At 38.0% G+C, this 18,866-nt stretch overlaps 1 protein-coding gene across 6 annotated transcripts in view; it reads right to left on the reverse strand.

Annotated features, from left to right (window-relative positions):
* Nucleotides 1-18,866, reverse strand: part of Slc4a4 (solute carrier family 4 member 4) — a 419,959-nt gene that overhangs the window by 31,930 nt on the left and 369,163 nt on the right. For all 6 annotated transcript variants that reach the window (XM_075944451.1, XM_075944453.1, XM_075944452.1 and 3 more), the window contains 2 exons: nucleotides 7,819-7,932; nucleotides 5,747-5,908 (listed from right to left, as the gene is read on the reverse strand). In XM_075944451.1, the coding sequence (XP_075800566.1) occupies nucleotides 5,747-5,908; nucleotides 7,819-7,932 (276 nt within the window). The remainder of the gene's footprint in view (nucleotides 1-5,746; nucleotides 5,909-7,818; nucleotides 7,933-18,866) is intronic.

An 18,866-nucleotide genomic window follows, 5' to 3' on the forward strand; every position in this document is an offset into this window, starting at 1 on the left:
ATAACAAGGACTGATACAAAGAATACAGAGCTAGGTGAAGGTTGGAAGTTGTTTTTTTTTAATTAAAAACAAACCATGAAAATATCATATTTAAAAGGTTTCACCACAAAGTATGTTATAGGAAAAGTGACTGCCAGGATTATATGATATCTTTCTCCAGATAATGTTTCTAAATGATTTCTGCCTCCGACAAACAGCTCTTGAAGTCACCATTGTGGGAGACATCTCTCTGGTTTTGCAGTCTGAAGCTGGCTCTGCTCCAGCCTGACCGTGATGAACTCGATTTGCTTTTGAGTACTCTGCAGGTAGGACAAAGGGTGTAACTAGCCAAAATGGCCCCAAACAGCCACGAGTTTTGGTGTTGCCAGCTCAGTGTGGGGTTGGTCAGCACAGTGGAGAGGTGGATGTCATTTCAGTGGGACAGACTGCCAGAGTCTCTTGACACAGAACCAAAGCAAACGCCGCCCCAAGTGTGCGGCTCTCAACACTGCGGTGACCCCACTGCTATCGCTGCCTCATGTTTTTCTTCTGAATTGAGTTCAGGGCCTGTAGTGAGAGCATTTAGTGTCTTTTACAGTTTCAGGCAGAATCTCCAATTTGGGTACTCCATAGCTCTCACTGCCCAGCAGAATGAGAACAAAACCATTTCCAGAGTGCAAAGCCTTTGATTCATGATGAAATGTCAACTGGTGGTGTTGGATTTGTGGCAAATGCCTGGCATCCACACCATTACCATCACCACGAGAAAGAGCAGTTTCAAGTAAACAATTCTAAAAGGGGCAGAAACTCGTTTTTTGTATACCCGTATCTCATTTTAAAGGCAAACACATTCTCTAGTTTCTAATGTTTCCTACAAGGTCTAGGGAAATAAAATCCCTATAAAGTATATCAATCCTAAATGCATTTAATTCTAAATTATCAATAAGAAAATGTGATGAGCATTAATATAATAGAAGTGTATCTCCAAATGTACCCAGCCAAATTTTGCCGGTGACAGATTAAAATTTAAAGCTGGTTTCCAATATTTTCAGATTAAAAATGCATTAGTCCAAGTCTATATTCAGCCTTACCGTAAACTAAACCAACACTCAGCCCCTCCCAATACTAAACAAGTCAATGGGGAGTCAGGCTTCTCTCCGTCTTGCCAATGAGCATCCTGCCAAATGAAAAAGAATCTCCAAGGACATTCTGAAGCATAAACCTGCAGTTGACTTTGTGACTGGAATTCACATTACCTATGTGGCCTGGAAAAGCCCAAGCTAAAAACAGTTTAAAGTGGTTGGTGCTTTACTCTCTCGCCCTTTCCTCCCTGTGGATGTGCATCTGTGTGCATGTACTAAGGGATGAGTGGACACAGACAGAGAGATGGATGGATATGCAGATAAGTAATATATGTCACCAATAGTTTACTTATAATATCAAATCTATACTTTGCCATGTTTCCAAATCCAGTGACCATTGAAAGAAAATGCTGAAGACCGTAGCGCACAGTATATGACCCTATGCGGGGAAGCCATCTCTAATAAAGATTGGTATCTTTAAAAATTTATTTTCTAAAAATGGCTGGGAAATATCCCCCGTGTAATGTGCTGCTGTCTTTGTTTTTAACATGGCTTTACCATTCTACATTCAAAGATGGATTCCCTCTACATCCCCATAGGAGTGACTGTGACTTCTTTAGTTAACTGATTATGGTCAGGTCAGGAAGCAAAGCTGTCAGCTGCAGGTATAACCAGGAATTTTTTTTTGTTTGGTTTTTGTTTGTTTGTTTGTTTGTTTTTTCTATCTTGCATGTCTTAACTCATGGAAATCAGTTGCCATGGAACAAGTATAAATACCATGCTCTGAGAAGTTCAAACCCTATAGAAAAGCCCTGGAGGCTAAGAAGCGATGCGGTGGGGTAGTATGCAAGACTATATGTATAGTGTGCAATAGTGCATGAGCATGCTGCATGGAGGAAAATGGACACAGAGGAAGCAGACAACTCATGGGAAAACAATGCATTGAACATATAAGTCACATACACGAGTGAAGAAGTAACCACGGACAACCAGCACCACTGAGATTGGGTGACACCACCCAATACTATTTAGCTTCAATTCCAAGAGAGACATCAGCAAGAACTGCCCCACAGAACCAGGAAATCCATGGAATAAAAACTAATAACAGTCCATTTCTGTTGTTGCATTAAAAGCCACACTAAGGTGTTCAATGGTTTGTCAATGACAAAGTGATGTTATAGAAAGAGCAACAAACAACCTTATTGTTCTGAAAAAAACTAAAAGGAAAGAAAAACAGAGGATCAGAGGGGGGAAAATCTATAGACTAAAAATTTATAAATGTTTTAAAATGACAAGTGTGCAAATGCCATTTGGATCCAGATTTAAACAAATAATCTATATCGTTAAAGTTTATTATATTGGGCTGGCAACACGCTTCTCATACAAAAATGAGGACCTGAGTTGAATTCCTAGAACCCACATGAAGAAGGCATGATGGAATTCAGGCTCAGTATTGTGGAGGCAGACTGCTGATCCCGGGGCATGTTAACTAGCCAGTCTACCCTTGCTGGGTGAGTTTAGGCAAACAACAGGCCCTGTCTCAAAAAACAAGGTGGGCACAATGCAGCCAAGGTTGCCCTCTGGCTTGCATGAGCGCCTTCACACCGATGAGGAGCCCATGCATCCACACACAACTTCTAGTTTGCTATCTTTATAAAACCTTTGGAAATAATATTTACTGAAAACTCAGAGGATAGTGATTTTGTTAGTATTTTCAGCCTTACAAACAGCTACGTTCTGAAGAGATCTTCCCTTTGGAAATTCATACCATATATTATTTATGGGAATGCAGCAAGCCGCCCAGACTTCCTTTAAAGCATCATACAGAGAAGAATATGGAGCCCAAGTGACACAGTAGTGGCCACAGGTTGATAATAAAGGAATATCTGGGACTACTCTATCATTGTATTTACTTTTTATATGTCTGAAACGTTCAACAGTAATAAATAGATTTTTCTAAGGATAAGCAAAAATTATTTTCTCCTATTAGTAACATGATCAAGTGCCTCCCTAAAGCAAATAAAAGCTCCTCTAGAATAAAATAAATTCTTTACTTGACTTTTGAAGTCAAGGCTGACATCTAACTTGCCGCATGGCTGAGGATAACTGTGATGTATTTTACACTATAAAAATTAATGCTATTAATCAAATGATTGTACGTAGTGGGTATCAGATATTAGAACCTGTCTGTATTTACATGTGATCTCTGCTAATATATCTGCAAACATGTCGGAAGGACATTAATAAAAATTAGTAGTCTAGCTAATAAACAAATATTTCACTTGTTTCTAGTCAACCGTACTTAAAGTCTTGTTATAAAATTCAGTTGTAAAGTTTTTCATACAACAATATTTTAATAATTTTTAAATGTTCCCTATGGGAAACAACCACATAAAGAAACATGCCATCCCCTTGCTTCTGCCCCCAACCTTTGACAAATAAATTGCTTGGGCAGAGAAGAATTTAATGAACTTTCAGATTTTACAACAAATTTTGAGGATCTGGAGAGATGGCTCAGTGGTTAAGAGCTTCTCATCCTCCTCTTCTAGCAGACCCAAGGTTCATTTCCCAGAACCCTATCAAGTGGCCCAAAACTGCCTGTAATTTCAACTCTAGGGAATCCAGTGCTCTCTTTTGAGCTCGACAGGCACTCACACACATGTGATATACACTCTCACAGGCACACATATATAAATATAAATCAAAACAAGATGGCAAGAAAGACTTGTCCTCCACTGTGTTCCTTATAGAATTAACAGATTAGGATAGGAGACTCAGAATTGGACACTGTAAAGCATTCACTAAAAGCCTGACAAATGGGTTGCCGTTCTGCTGTGGAAGCAAGGCATACACACCTTAGCAGTTAAACAAGTCTTCAAATGGAAAATGTGGCACCTTATCTATTCATGGTGTACAATACATATACAATTATGTTAATGGGAGTTTCCAACTGAATATTGCACTGTTCCCCCACTGATAATGCAGAATCAGTGCAGTATTTTATATCAGTGACCACCTCAAGATTTCGTTCTATAAAATTCTGCTTTCTGACCTCCAGCATTAGTTCAAAATTCACTAGTAATTCTCATGCTTCCGTATTTTCCTTCCATTGAAATACAGGCCAGTCTTCCTTCTACCCTTCCACCTCTCTGAATACACCAGGAAATCGCTCCATCCCTTATCACTATCTTCCTTAGGACTTCAGCAACTGTGCAGGAAGATTTCCTCATGGTGACCCTCTGTGCCAGGGAAGTCAACAACTGCACAGGCTAGGCTTTCACTGAGAGTCCTTACCCCCACCTTCCCAGACCACTTCAGGAATGACTCACATACTGTGGAGTTCATCATTGCTTTCTTTCCCCTGAAACCTTCAAAATGGAAACAGCTCCTCTTTACCGAAGTTCTCTTCTATTCCAAGTTTTACGAGTTATGAGATTTACTTCTCCCTCACCCTCATCTGTAGTTCTAAGTAAATGGTTTATCATCTTTCTGGTTTATGTATCTGCTTGGTGTGTTTCTATACTCAAATGTTCTTATTCTCTCTGGATATTCCCTTCGGCCAATCCTTTGCTAAATTCATTCTGCGCAATGTACTTTCCTGCCTCTGGGTATGATTCTAATACCTTTTTAGGTTTCTCTTATATTAAAAAGATTCCAAAAAGGTAATGAGTTAATATATAATATGAAGTGCTTAGAAAATAACCTGATTCATGGTCAGTAACCATTAAATTTTAATCCTTTTTACTTTTATTATTCCTCTCTCATCCCCCACATGGTATTTTTGAAATTATTTGTGACCTACAGTGACCTAAAATATCATCAAATATGGATAAAATTTATCTAATATAGTAACAATTTACGCAGCTCTCTTGAAAAATATCCTGTACCACTGAAGCATTATTTGGGCCTATGACAGTGTCAGTCAACTAATGTTTGCAAACTTAAAATATAAGAATAAAAACTTTTCTCCATTCTTTATGATCTTTACCGATTCTAAGATGATCTTTAAGATTCTAAGATGAATCTTTTAAGGAAAGGGAGCGGGGTATGAAGACTTACCAACAGCTTGTAACTGCACATCTGAAAAATCTTTAACAATAAATCTTTGCTCATTCTCCAGCACTAAGATTTATGTGATTAAAGAGATCAACTACTCTGATCTGAACTGGTCATTATAGACCGTCTACATGTTTCAAATCGTCACATTAGACCCACAAACAGAGGCAATCAACTTTTTAGTGTGTACAGTAGTGGGAAAGGAACCTAGGGCCTTGCAATGTACATAAGCACTCTATTTACCTAGCTACCCACTTCCTAGTCCCTATAAAGTTCTTGGAAAGGAAAAAGATACTGAGTTTATTTAACAGAGAGCAGGAGCCTTAATTAAATCTTTGATTACCACGTCTTCAGGAAGGTGGTTACCACTCCCAAATCAGAAGTGGGGCGACTGTTGCATACACCCTTTCTTCGATAGTGACAGAAATACAAGTTGAAATGTATTCCTCATATTGAAGAGAGTGTGTCCTGAGCTGCTGCACCAAGGACCTTGTCAACAAATGGATCTTTGATGAGTTCTCCGATAATGAGAACTCTCAATAAAGCCCAGTTGGTTTTGAATCAGTAGATATTATCAAGAATGAAGAAAACAGCAGAAGGCAGAGATCCCCATTTTCACGGACGCTTACCTTGAGCTTATGTTCTTTCCTGTTCACAATCACAGCTGTGATTTGCTGGTCCATGAAAATCAGAATGGTGACTAACAGAGCCGGGATAGCAGCGGCAAGGCACACCCACCAGGGGTTTCCTCCAAATGGCGGGACAAACCAGCCCCTGTTAGGACTTGTTGGCTGAAAGCAAAGAGAAACTTTTTCAGAACAATGTTCATATATGCTACATGGTTAAAAAATATTCAGGGTTTGGAGGGTCAACATATTAAAAAGTAGAAACAGCTATAATCTGGAGGAAAAGATCATTTAACAGAAATCTTCCCAAAAGGTGTTATTTTGGAGACGATCGCTAAAGGAAAGAAAATGAAAAAGCTGGGCTATTGAGAAAGCAGAGGCTGACATTTTAAATACATTAAACTAGTTGAGATATGGCATCAGATGGAAAACACAAAATTCTAACATTAAGAAACACAGAAGAAAACCCCAAATGTAATATCCTATGAAAAGGTAATAAAACTACAAAGCCACCACAAATTCTGTTTGAATTTTGGCACTGAACAGAAGTTGTTTCTACTTTTGCCAAAAATTGGTTTCATAATATATCAGACTATTTACATGGTATAACTGAACTAACTGAAACATTTGGAACTCTTATTTTACAAGTGAAAGTTATCTAGAAGTGATTAAATCCCCAGAACTGTTTCAGAAAATGAGAAAAAGATTGCCATTTTTCTACTTTCATTAGATCATATATGCCTGTTAACAGAAAGAAAAAGTTCTGTTTTTTCCCACTTTAAGAAAAGCATATAAATATAAATATAACACTACTTATAAATTTGTTTCTCCTTTCTTTTTCTTTCTTCCTTCCTTTCTTTTCTCTCCCCCCCCCCCCTTTGACACAGGGTCTTATTCTACAGTCTAGGCTGGCCAGGAATTGCCTACGTAATACAGACTGGCCTTGAACTTACAGAAATTCTCCTGCCTCAGTCTCCTGAGTGCCAGGCTTACAGGAATAAACACAAACCCTGAATGTATGTTCCCTCTCCTCTTATTCAAAACTCCACCATCGAAACAAAACCCATCCTTCACGCTACCTGTACCACACATTGTGAGCTTGTAGGACAAGACATTAAGACATTTCATCTTGCTTATTAAAGCACTTTGAACACCCAGGATGGAGTCTGGCTCCAAGCAAACATTTAGAAAATACTGGAGTAAATGCATTACTTATTATATTAACTAGAATTTATGTTTGCTAATGAATATGATATTATGCCAAAGATATTCTCTACTGTTTTGTATGTGTGTACATGTGCATATCCCTTTCTCATTAGCTAGTTATATAAAACTGCCATCAGCTTAATAATGTTTGACATTATTATATCAGTGGTGGAGAACAGACTAAGGATTGTTCTAGAAAATAGGTTATAATTTTGCAATGGAAAACTACATAGAAATATAACTATGAACAATTGACATGTAAATTTTATATATTATACACATATATACAACATGTATGTATACACACACACACACACACACACACACACAGTAAATCCAGAAAATACATAATTCTTCTGTCCTCTTTGTAACAAACTTTGTAAGTGTTCCTGACAGGTAGGCAGGTAGGAGGAAAAGACCTTCAAGTTAGAACATGAAGGCTTGAATTCTACCTTCACAGCTTCCCCCCACTACTTAAGATGTGATGGTCGCTTTTCTTAGTGTTTGTGAGCATGTGGCTTATAAAACAGAAGTATGCACTTCTCAGAACTGCTATATGAATCAGGCCAATTGGTTCTAAAAGAGTATCTGAAATATTCTAAAACATATAAGGCAGAATTAGTTCATGCTATATGCTATTTTAAAATAAAATTCAGTAATGAACAAAGTCTGAATTTGATCCTAACTGTGGCATTTAATTTTAGTGAAGAAACTAGACTAACTATAAATGAGCCTAAAAAGGATTACTCTGAAGGGAAAAAGGCTAATTATGCAAAACTAACTGAAGTCAATTCACAATAAACTACATTAGGGGAAAAGAAAAAAGCCAAAGGGTTTGAGGAAGAAGCAAAAGAGAGACATTCACTTACCTTGAACTCGCTTGGCACAATTAGTTTTGGAGTGTCCACACCTACTAGGGCATCTATTACACAGAATATGAGAATAGACAAGATAATGGCAAAATCACTGATCAGTTTTCTTGCCTGGAAAAATAAAAAAAAAAAAACAAAGAATTACTTAGTACTAGATAAACATGGCAGTTCATATGTTTGAAGGGAAAAAGAATTTGATATTTACTAACAATTTGTCAACAAATTATCCAATGGCCAGACATAGAAGATATCACTCAATCAGGATATATCCTTTGTCCTACGTGCAGCATGAGAGACATTTGTATAAGAATAAAATCTATGCAAATATTCCACAATGAACTAGAACTCAGTTTATCTGGAAAGCAGTGATATAAGTAATAAATAAAACAATAGTGTCTTAGTCAGTTCTATTGCTGAGAAGAGACACCATGATGAAGGCAACTATTGTAAAAGAAGGCATTTACTTGGGGTTTGCTTATAGTTTCAGAGCCTAGTCCATTATCATCACCATAGCACACAGGCAAGCGTGGTTATAGAGAAGGATCTGAGAGAGCTAGATGCTGATTTGTAGGCAGGAATAAAGAGACTGGGCCTGGCATGGGCTTTTGAAACCTCAAAGCCCACCTTCAGTTACATGCTTCCTCCAATAACAACAAGGCCATACCTCCTAGTCCTTAGACTCCTTTTAAATAGTTCCATTTCCTTGTGACTAAGTATTCAAATATATGAACCTATGGGTACACTATTATTCAAACCACCACAAACAGAAATCCCATTAAGTAACCTGAGAATGGTACAAATCTATCAGGAGATTACAAGTTCTAACTCATGATCACAATCAGTTATTACAATTCACAGTAAAGTCCAGAGATGGTATATAGGAACTGAAGGCTGCATAGGCTTTGTCTAAGAAAGCATCTTTTTTTGGACTAGTGCTGGAACATTCCTTGATGTGAGAAATGTCTTCACTGCTTGCTGTGGACAATGGTTTTACCGTGTAAAGATTTGTTTCTTGTACTTGTTTAATAAAACGTTGATTGGCCAGTAGCTAGGCAAGAACTATAGGCAGGGTGACCATGCAGGAAGTAGAGGTGGGGAGACGAGAAGAGGAGAATTCTGCTAAGAGGAAAGGTCAGTCTGCAGCCATCACCCAGATACAGAGGAAGCAAGATATGACTGCATTGCTGAGAAAGGTACCAAGCCACGTGGCTAACACAGACAAGAATTATGGGCTAATATAAGTTATAAAGGTTTATAAGAAGCCTGAGCTACTAGGCAAACCAGTTTATATTTAATGTAGACCTCTGTGTGTTTCTTTGGGACAGAATGGCTGCATGACCAGGCGGGACAGAAACCTCTGTCAACAATTGCAAAAGTGTGATCACCATTATTTGGTCATCCAATGTCCTAAGTGTCTCCTCTAGCCAGTACAAGGACTGAGCATTAAACCCCATGCTTTTCCATGAAGAGGTGCAAAATGACTACTTATAAGTCATTAAGAGGAGCACAGGACCCTTTGGTTGTACTAGGGTATCTCTGTAGTTACTAGAGGCACTACTAGGGGCCTAACAGCTTAACTAGAACAGACAACTGAGTTTCTCATGGGCAATCACACAGTTACATGTCTCATTAATTGTTCATTTAGAATTACTCGGTTCTTAATATTTTACTTGGTGATAAGAACATCTTAGTGAGTAAAACAGACATAATCCATGTCTTCTTGAATCCCCAAGCCATGTTATAGCCAACAAAGCTTGCTCCTATGTAGAATTAGGGTTGACTTCAACATCAAGTTGAACAAGGCAAATGGTCCATTTTTCTGATGCTGCTGCATGACACAGATGAACTGAGGAAGCACATGATTCTCAAGACCATGGGCTCCAGGAATTGAAACTGTCTCCATGTGTTCAGTAAGAGCTGAAGTAAGGATCTCTGTGTGTTCAACAGGGGCTGAAGTAAGGAATGGAAATTACATGACAATGCAGCATGTTCGAAGGAGCTCAGGGCTTAGTTCTTTATCAGGAATCAGGGGGTTATGGAACTAACTAGCAGTGGGACCAAAGATGCTTCTTCTGGCTGGGAATTCTTCATCAGATGCTGCTAGCTTTTGCTCAAGAAGTACACACCATGAAAGAAAAATACTTGCTATTAGGTATGAGTTCACCTCAATTACACACAATAATGTCAAGAGCAGGTTGGTGACAGAAATCAAATAAGGGAAACATAGGTTAAGAGTTATGATCACAGTTGCTATAGGTAGACAAGATGGATGGGACTCTCAGTATCATTATTCACAATATAAAATACACAGCCTTATTGGTTTTAATTGCATCATCTGCAAAAGGGAGTCAGAATAATACTACCAACTTCACACTGGTTTTCTTTATCAGAACTAAATATGATATACCATGAGAGAACTCAACATAATCTCTGAATAAATTATTATTATTTTATCTTCTACAAGGCTTCTTGACTCCAAAGACACTCAAATAATTAGATTATCTACTGCCAAGAAGTCTCTGAGATGGATCTTTAATTCTAAGAAACAAAGAATTCAAAATCCAGAAATCATATGGGACTGTTACAGAAACTACTCTGACTGCAAATACCTAGGATTTGGTGTTTCCCAGGGCCTCAATACTGGATAAAACTCATCAGTTCAGCTTTATGCAAGTAGTGTTGACAACAGCAGTTTGGGATAGTCTGGTCCTAGGTTGGTACTAGGAAGCAATTTCAGTAATATGATAGGATGTTACAATCACCTCTTTGTTCAGGAGGCCACAAATCCCTAAAAACATAAGTCCAGAGTTCACTCAAGTCCAGTAGTTCTTACTAATATTTATTATTTCCCCAAACCCCTCCTACAATAATCTAACCAAACAACTCAAATATCTATGCATCATTCAAAGAGATGGGAATGGTTATTTTAAAACAGTTTACTCCTTTTTTTGTAATAGAGAAGGGATGCGAATGAAATTACTCTGCAATTCTATGGTCCAAGTTCCCATAGGATCTCCATGTCCATCTGTGAGAGCCTGCCACACTGCGGTCACTACTGGCACCTGGCAGAAGAGGGACAGTATCCTGGGTCTTTTGGAAGTTGACTACCCCACCAACCCAGCATGGCAAACTGGATGTCATCACTGAGTTTACTTGTGGAGTTTCTAACTTGGCCCTTGCTATGCTCTGGAACTCAAATGTCTCTCATAGGTTAATGTATTTTTCACCTGGTTCCCAGCTGATAGTACTGTCTGGGAAGATGTGAGGCCTGTCCAACAGGGGTGGAACTCCGTGAAAAACCTGTGGAGGTGATAACTTGGTCCCGATTCTGGTTAGTCACCATTTGGGAAGGCACAATTGCATGGTCCTGCAGCCAGAGACATAAATAACCCAGCAATCATGCCTTCCCAATTGTGGGCAATTGTATCCCTGAACCATGGCAGAAGAAACTCTTCCTCTATCAGGCTCAAAAAAAGTATGGGCAATACGGGTCTTTATACTCAGGAGACATCAGGGCACAATACAGAAACTACCATGAGAGAACATCCCCTCAAAAATACTTAGAAACTACTTAAGGTCTTCATCTATGTAAGATATTATTTTCAACTATATTTTAAATATGAGATATACAATATTTTCTAAAACTTGTTAAACTATGAAACTATGATCTGGTGTAGGAGGTCCTTCTGTCTATGTGTTGCTTTTATTGGTTAATCAATAAAAAAAAACTGGTTTGGCCTATAGCATGGGAGGAGGAAGGCAGAGTTAGAGAGAAGCCATGGAGCCTCTGGTAAGCCACAGCCACGTGGTGACATACAGATGAATAGAAATGGGTTAAATTAATATAAGAGTTAGCCAAGAAAGTGCTGGAGCTAATGGGCCAAGCAGTGATTTAATTAATACAGTCTCTGTGTGATTATTTCAGGGCTAAGCAGTTGGGGACTAACTAGTGATCTCCCTACAAAAATGATCACTTTGCTATAGAGATCACACCTCATCTTTCTTCTTTCTTTTTTTCTTTCTTCCTTTTTTTGAGACAAATATCTTCATAGCCCTGACTGTCCTGGAACTTACTCTATAGACCAAGGTGGCCTCAAACTTACTGAGATTCACCTGCCTCTGCCTTCCTAGAGCTAGAATTAAAGGTATGCACTACCGCACTGGGCTAAATAACTCAGTGTAAAATATGCCTCTACCCACATAAAAAAAATTCCTATAATTTCTAATCCAAATCAGTATTGTCTCCCAGCTATTCTCTTGGGAAATTATATAATTATTTCAATGGTGTTGCTATTTTTCCAGATCATTTTAAAATTCTTTTTATCATTTTATGATTAAAGTGGATAGATGTTTGTTGGATTATACATATTAACTATCAGACATTTGTCTCAAATATCCATGGCTCTTCCTTATTTAAATTTTGAAAAAAAAATTTCCCACTTCAAAAAGTGATATGTAGTCTTTGTAGAGTATTTAGGAAGAATAAAAAATAGTGTTTCCCAATTCCTTTATACAGAAATATATTCTAATATCTGAAATATATGAAAACATATCTTTATACTGTATAGAAGTCTATTCAAAAGTATGTGAACATATAATCTTTGATATTCCAATGTTTTGGGGTTTTTTTTTGAGAGAAGGTGTCACTATGCCATTCCAGGTTTGCCTCAAGACATGATTTCCCTGCCCCATCTCCCAAGTGCTAAGATTACAGGGGCATACTATCATCCTCAGCTCACATTCTATGTGCCCCTTGGACAGTTTTTCCCATATCATTTGATATTTTCCAAAACAGAGACATTAATGATGTCAGAGTATTATGCTGAATGGAGAACGAAAGTCATTTTTTCCAATATCCTACTGTTTAGATTGCTCCCAACTTCTCTACAATGAACAGTATTATAAAGAAATATTTGCAAACACCTGGTGCTATTTACTTGGAACAAATTACTACGGGCAGAATTGCTCTGTCAATGTGCAAATAAAAATGTAAGGCTTTGGGGACATAACACCAAATTACCAGCCAGAATGTAATATTGATTTACCAATTTCACTCTACACAACATACAAATGACTTTGGATAATGTAAAAAGTTAAATCCATAGTCAAAGGAAAAACAATTTGCTATCTCTGAAAACATTCAAAAGAATATAAAATAGCCAAATCTCCTAAAACTGTCCTTTTGTGTGGCTTAGCAAGCTACTCTATTTCTTGCTCTGTTTTGATTTTCATCTTTCATACAGATGCTATATAAATGCATCACCCTTTAAACATGACATTAATATTTATTCTCAGAAGTATCTCTTTCAGTGGCATAAAGCCAGCACTACATGGGCAGAAAGCAAACACAGACTTCTAAGTGATTTGGAGCTCCTTCCAAGAGCAGAGTACTCACAGGGTAACAGCCCGGACAACCAAGGTCAGTTTTCACAGCTATCGTGGTTTGATCTAGGGATGCTACAATACCCTGCAGGCATTTAGGAAATGGAGTTTAGTAGACTTCCCAGTCTACTCTACTGGTTAAATCCAGGTTTGTTTGCTGGGTTCTTCTCAATTCCTTCCATCTCTTCATGCTCCGTCCTTCTAATCAGACTCTTTGCCATAATGATTTTCTTCAATCACATATTGAAAAACAGATTTCCTTAGTCCAGAACCATCTTTCCATCTCATACTGCCACTTGGAAGTACTTGTTAGAGCTATCTCAAAATTATGTCAAAAATTAAACGCTTAACCTCCCATACATAGTTCATCCTCTCAAGCCCAGCCTGCCTGACCACTGATGCCTTCTTTTATAATATTCTCCATCTTAACAGATGGAAGCTTGATGTACCCTATTGTTCAGGATAAAATAAATACCTCTCAACCCATTAACAATTTCCTTGAACTCACACCTGGGACCGTGTTATGCTACCTCCCCTGACTTACTACTTTAGCATCTTACACGGTTTCTGTGCTTCACCTCTGTCTGCCTTCAGTACCTCTGTCATGGATTACCATGAATTTGGGGCAAGTCTAGATAAATAGCAAGTTCAGGTCTGAAAAAGTCTGAGAGATCACTACTGGCCTTGAGGGTGAATGAAGGGGACCAAGCACCAATGAATGCAGGCAATGCTTAGAAAGAAGCAGGAAATGCATTGTCCCCTAGGGCCTCCAGAGGGACACAGTCTCGTGCCTTGATTTTCATTCTAGTGGGACCAAGTTCACACTTTTAATTTGAACCTCCAGTTCTGCCTCTTAGATCCAATGTCTTGTTTTTCTAAGCTACCATGTTTGTGGTAAACTCTTAAGATGATTTGATACTTTTAATAAGATAATTTGGTAATGAGTAAGGCAATTAGATAACTCTAAGAAACTAATAAATACTATAAATATGTATATACACATATATGTAGTATTATGTGTATATAATGTATATATATAATATGCATACAAATATATCAGAGTAATATGTATCTGTGTGCATATATTGATTTTGGTAGAATTCCTGGACAATGGCCATCTTGTTAAATATGGCACTATTATAACATGGATGGAAAAGCTGCTGAAATGACAAATTCTAATGAATGTAAGAATTATAGCTCTTAAAATTTATAGAAAATAAACAGCAACCCTATGAATGTTGCTAAACCTCACTAAACATCTCTGGCAGAGCCATAACATTCTGTAGAGCACTTTAATATGCATTACCCTTCCTCCCTCTTAAGCCATACAATATCTAGTTGAGGAACTTCAGAAATCACTCCTAGGGATGTGTATGATTAGGAAATTAATTTCTAAGATACAGGATCCAGTTTTAACATTTATGGCAAGGACATTGCTTTTCCCCAGATCACTTCTATATTCAATACTAAATATTCGAATGTGGGAAGGTAAGTGGAGTGGTACGTTAGCAGGATACACAGGAGTTACCCAGTACTAATATGGGTGAAACTAAGAATCATAAAGCATCCAAAAGATGTCAAGACAACTAGACGACCATCAGATGAGGCTCTGTGCACAGGCATTGTCAGGATGGGTTTGAAGACAGTAAGAGTTGATCTCTTTGGACCCTTCTCATATTTCCAAACACATTTAGAAAAAGAAAAGTATATTCTTTACCTTCATTGTTTTCTCTTTCAAAACAGCATCTATGCAAGACAACACATCAGAAAATCATAGTTTATAATTCTCTAGTCACTACTACTGGTTGAAAATAACATGTGAATGTTTTCATGAGAAAGACATATATATATGTATATATATACGTATATATATATACGTGTATATATATATATATTTACAGGAGCTTAAGTTCAACCCTGTGAAGTCTGAGGCCTTAGATTTAGTTTGGATGGACACTTACATCCATCCATCCAAAACCAGTATTAAGTGTCTCTGGACTAACTTCCAAAATCTTTTAGAGTTTAAGTTTTCTCAATCTGAGAGAAAAAAATGAAGATAACTTATAGAGAGCAAAACTTTGGTATTTTTAAAAACTGTTTTTCACGGTATATGGATATGTTACAATATGTACTGCTGTAGTAGCTTAAGAAAGAGGAGCATGTCTAAATTAAAACTATAATGACCTTTGTGTAGTAAGACTAGTTTTGACATTTTTGCTATTTTTATTGGAAAAATATTAATTGAAAAACATTTTCTATGCTCTGCTAAATGAATTAGAGATTGTTTCAATTAATCTAGAATGCTGTAAACATATAAAATATTTACACTACCAAACTAAAGAAAAAATTAAGTGGATGAGAAAGAAAATTCCAATAATCATATGCTGTTCTTTTATTCTCAGGCAAAAACAACCTAATAAATCTATTATAAATGCACTTTTTATAAAGGATGATACCATATTAATTATTGAGGGAGTCATAATCATAGAGACACCAACAGCGAGAAGCTAGTTAATTTACAGGGAAAAAAAAACAAATTTGGTTCCTCGGAAGCCCCAGAGGACATTCAGTTTTCACTTTGCCTGGACCGCAGCTGCTCTTAAATTAACTGGGGCGGCTGTGGGTGCTGGGAGCCTGCAGAGCCGCTCTCAATGGATGGAGCTGCTTCAGAGAGACAAGTGCAGCGGCAGCAGACGCCCTGTGGGCTCTCAGTAAATATTAATCTATGATGTCAAGTCCTCTAGTGAGAGTAATGCTTGGAAGTTCTACACAATAGTGTAAAAAAGCATTTATTCTAGAAAAAAATACTAGACAAATGTGTACCCTTTGGCAGTTACAGTCACAAAACGGCATGATCAATTTGAAATCTGATCTCTCTAGTAGCCAGTACTATAAAGCTTGTTTTGAAAAAAGCATTAACATTACTCATTGTAGTGATCTTAATTCACTGTATTTTTGATCCAATAATGCCTGCTGCTATATTCCAAATTCAATAAAAGTCTGGTTCAGATGGGAGGGTTTTAATTCTATAAAGCTTCAAGTCAGGGAGACTTGGGGGAAATGGGAGGTAGACAGGGTCATCTTTCAGGGCAGGGCTCACAGCGTGCCAGTGGAACTTTCCTAAGGAGGCCTAGAGAAGGGATCCAGCGAGGAGACTCGGAATTTAGCAACCACTAACACAACACTCCTCCTATCCTGCCTCAAAACTGGGCATTCCAACAAGACACCAAGTAACCACGTGCCAGAAACAAATAACCAAACTACACGGGAAAAACTAGGATCCGATGCTTTGAGATTGAAACTGAAACAAAACAAAAAAACCAAAAACTCCTTAGGCTGATCTAGGGAAAAGCAAGCAGAGGAGTCAAGACGTAGGCCACGTATCAGAACAGACACGCTGATTTTGTTTTCAGCATCTCTGAGAAGCGGTGGGAAGAATCCTTCCAACATTGGAAGTCCACAGCACGGAAGGAAACCTCAGCTTGCCTGTGTCGCTTTCAGGAATAGGAGCAGACCCTGTGGACAGCGGCTGGAGCAGGGGCAAGGCAGATTTCTGTGGACAAAGGTCTGTGGGAGGCTGAGTTCTTGTTTCAGAGACTCTCAAGAAACATAAGACTGTGGTTTTTCAGAAATGCAGGGAGATTAGACTCACTCACATTAAAATCCACTAAAATCCAGTTGCCCCAGATTCCCAACTCTTTTCCTAAGGTCTGCTTGGATGTAACTCAAACTAGTATAATAATATACTAAAGTGGTTCAGGTCCAATAAAGGAAATTAATTTCAGAATTTATATTAAAATACAAGAATTAAGTTTTAAATGACTAATTAGTAACGAGACAGCCCAGGAACAAGACACTTCTGTTTTATATCATATGTCCAAATGTTGTTGACTTTCCTATGATGGACAAGTTAGCTGAATGTGCTTCGAACTAGGAGGACGGTGCAGTCAGAGGGGATGACTTCTTCTATCTAGAGACTGCCTCTGTACCATCAGGAGAAGCCTGTTCGCAACTCTGCAATCAACCATCACTCTGAGCTTTATTTTCATTGGGGCTCAATTTAAGTTAGCTGTGATTTTTTTTTGTCACGTATCTGTAATAGCTAAAGTATCTGTGAGTGTAGAATATATAAAAGGCTGAACTGCATTTATAACTAAACATCCCTTTGTCATTCTTCATGGAAAAAAAAAAAGCTAGACAAAAGCAAAATTGACTGTCAAAATGACTATCCCAGCTATATAATATCAAAAAAACTGGGAAAAGATCTGATATGTTCCGTGACAGAAAAATCATATTTTTAATGAACTTCAATGATGGGATATGGCTTGATATTTTGAACTATACAAATGTCACCCAGTTTTACGAACAGCAGAATGAGACGTAGAATATACACCTATTATTTCATACTCACTTTTAATATGTGAGTGGTTTCGGTTTGACAGTTTTTACCTTTCAACAAGGAACTTCTAGGGCAAAGAAAATAGAAGCGGAATGTCACCCACCTCTTAGAAGGAATTGTATACAAAATAAACACCTCTTGCCTCTGCTCACAGCCAATTTTAATGGAACAGTGACAGCCAAACTGTCAACAAAGAGTCATGGCTTCAAAATCATAACTTCTCATGGAATCCTAGATTTTCTGTGGTTTATGCACATAAAAACAAGATGGATTGCCTAGCCAGAATGCTCATTATGTTTTCATTTAAATTCTGGAATACTATGCTTTGTTTTAATTCCTAATGCCACTTCTTCAAAACCAGCCATTAGCATGGGCCATAAAATAATGCTAAAATGTGATTTCTCAGGAGATCTTCAGTATGAATGGAAATAAATGACATAAAGTCATTCTTATTTAAAAGCACAAAAATTCAACTTATTTAACAATCACATATATTAAGTGCCTACTATGTGTCAGGCTCCTGAATTACTCATGTTTCTCTCCTTCACCTCATATAACATGAAGCACACATGAGAACAGCCATCTTTTTGCTCTATATGGGATGAAGACGCTAATTCATGTTAGCTTAGTAGTAGTTTGTCCAGGAAAGAACACCAATGAAGAGTTTACACCACCTAAATAAAAGGTGAAAGGTAGTTCAGCTGTTGGTATTAGCCAGAGTCTAGGGATGATAATTTCTATAACTGGGATGTATATGTAAAAATAGCTAATGATTACTTCAGGTTTAGATTAGAAACTTCGTCTTCTAGGGGTGTGGGATGAGAAAGTGATTCCTGAAAGGAGGTATTCTTGTGCCTACTGCGTAAGTGAGACAGCCGCATGGACTGCAACCACACCACAGGACCAAGAATTTTGCCTAAATCATAGTGTTCTAACTTTTCCTGCCAAGGTCCGATCCTGCTGTCCTTTAAGCCCACTCCCCTTCGGTGCCAAGTATGGACGAATAGCAGCCACATTGTTCCATGCAGGCAATCACTCACAGCCGTGGGACTCTGGGAGAGCATTCATGTGAATGCCTTGAGCCATCTGCCACAGACAATCACACATTATGCTGTGATGGTCCTCCTAGAAGTTTGATGCTAAACGACTCTGACTTTGAAGCTGATCTAATAGACCAGCCACAGTTACAGGACGGAGGGTTGATGTGCCTCTTTGAAAAGAATGGGGGAGCATTAGGCACCAGTAGAATTCTGGCGTTCTAGCC

This window comes from Microtus pennsylvanicus, chromosome 12 (assembly GCF_037038515.1).
Source record: "Microtus pennsylvanicus isolate mMicPen1 chromosome 12, mMicPen1.hap1, whole genome shotgun sequence".
In the NCBI taxonomy this organism is placed as follows: Eukaryota; Metazoa; Chordata; class Mammalia; order Rodentia; family Cricetidae; genus Microtus; species Microtus pennsylvanicus.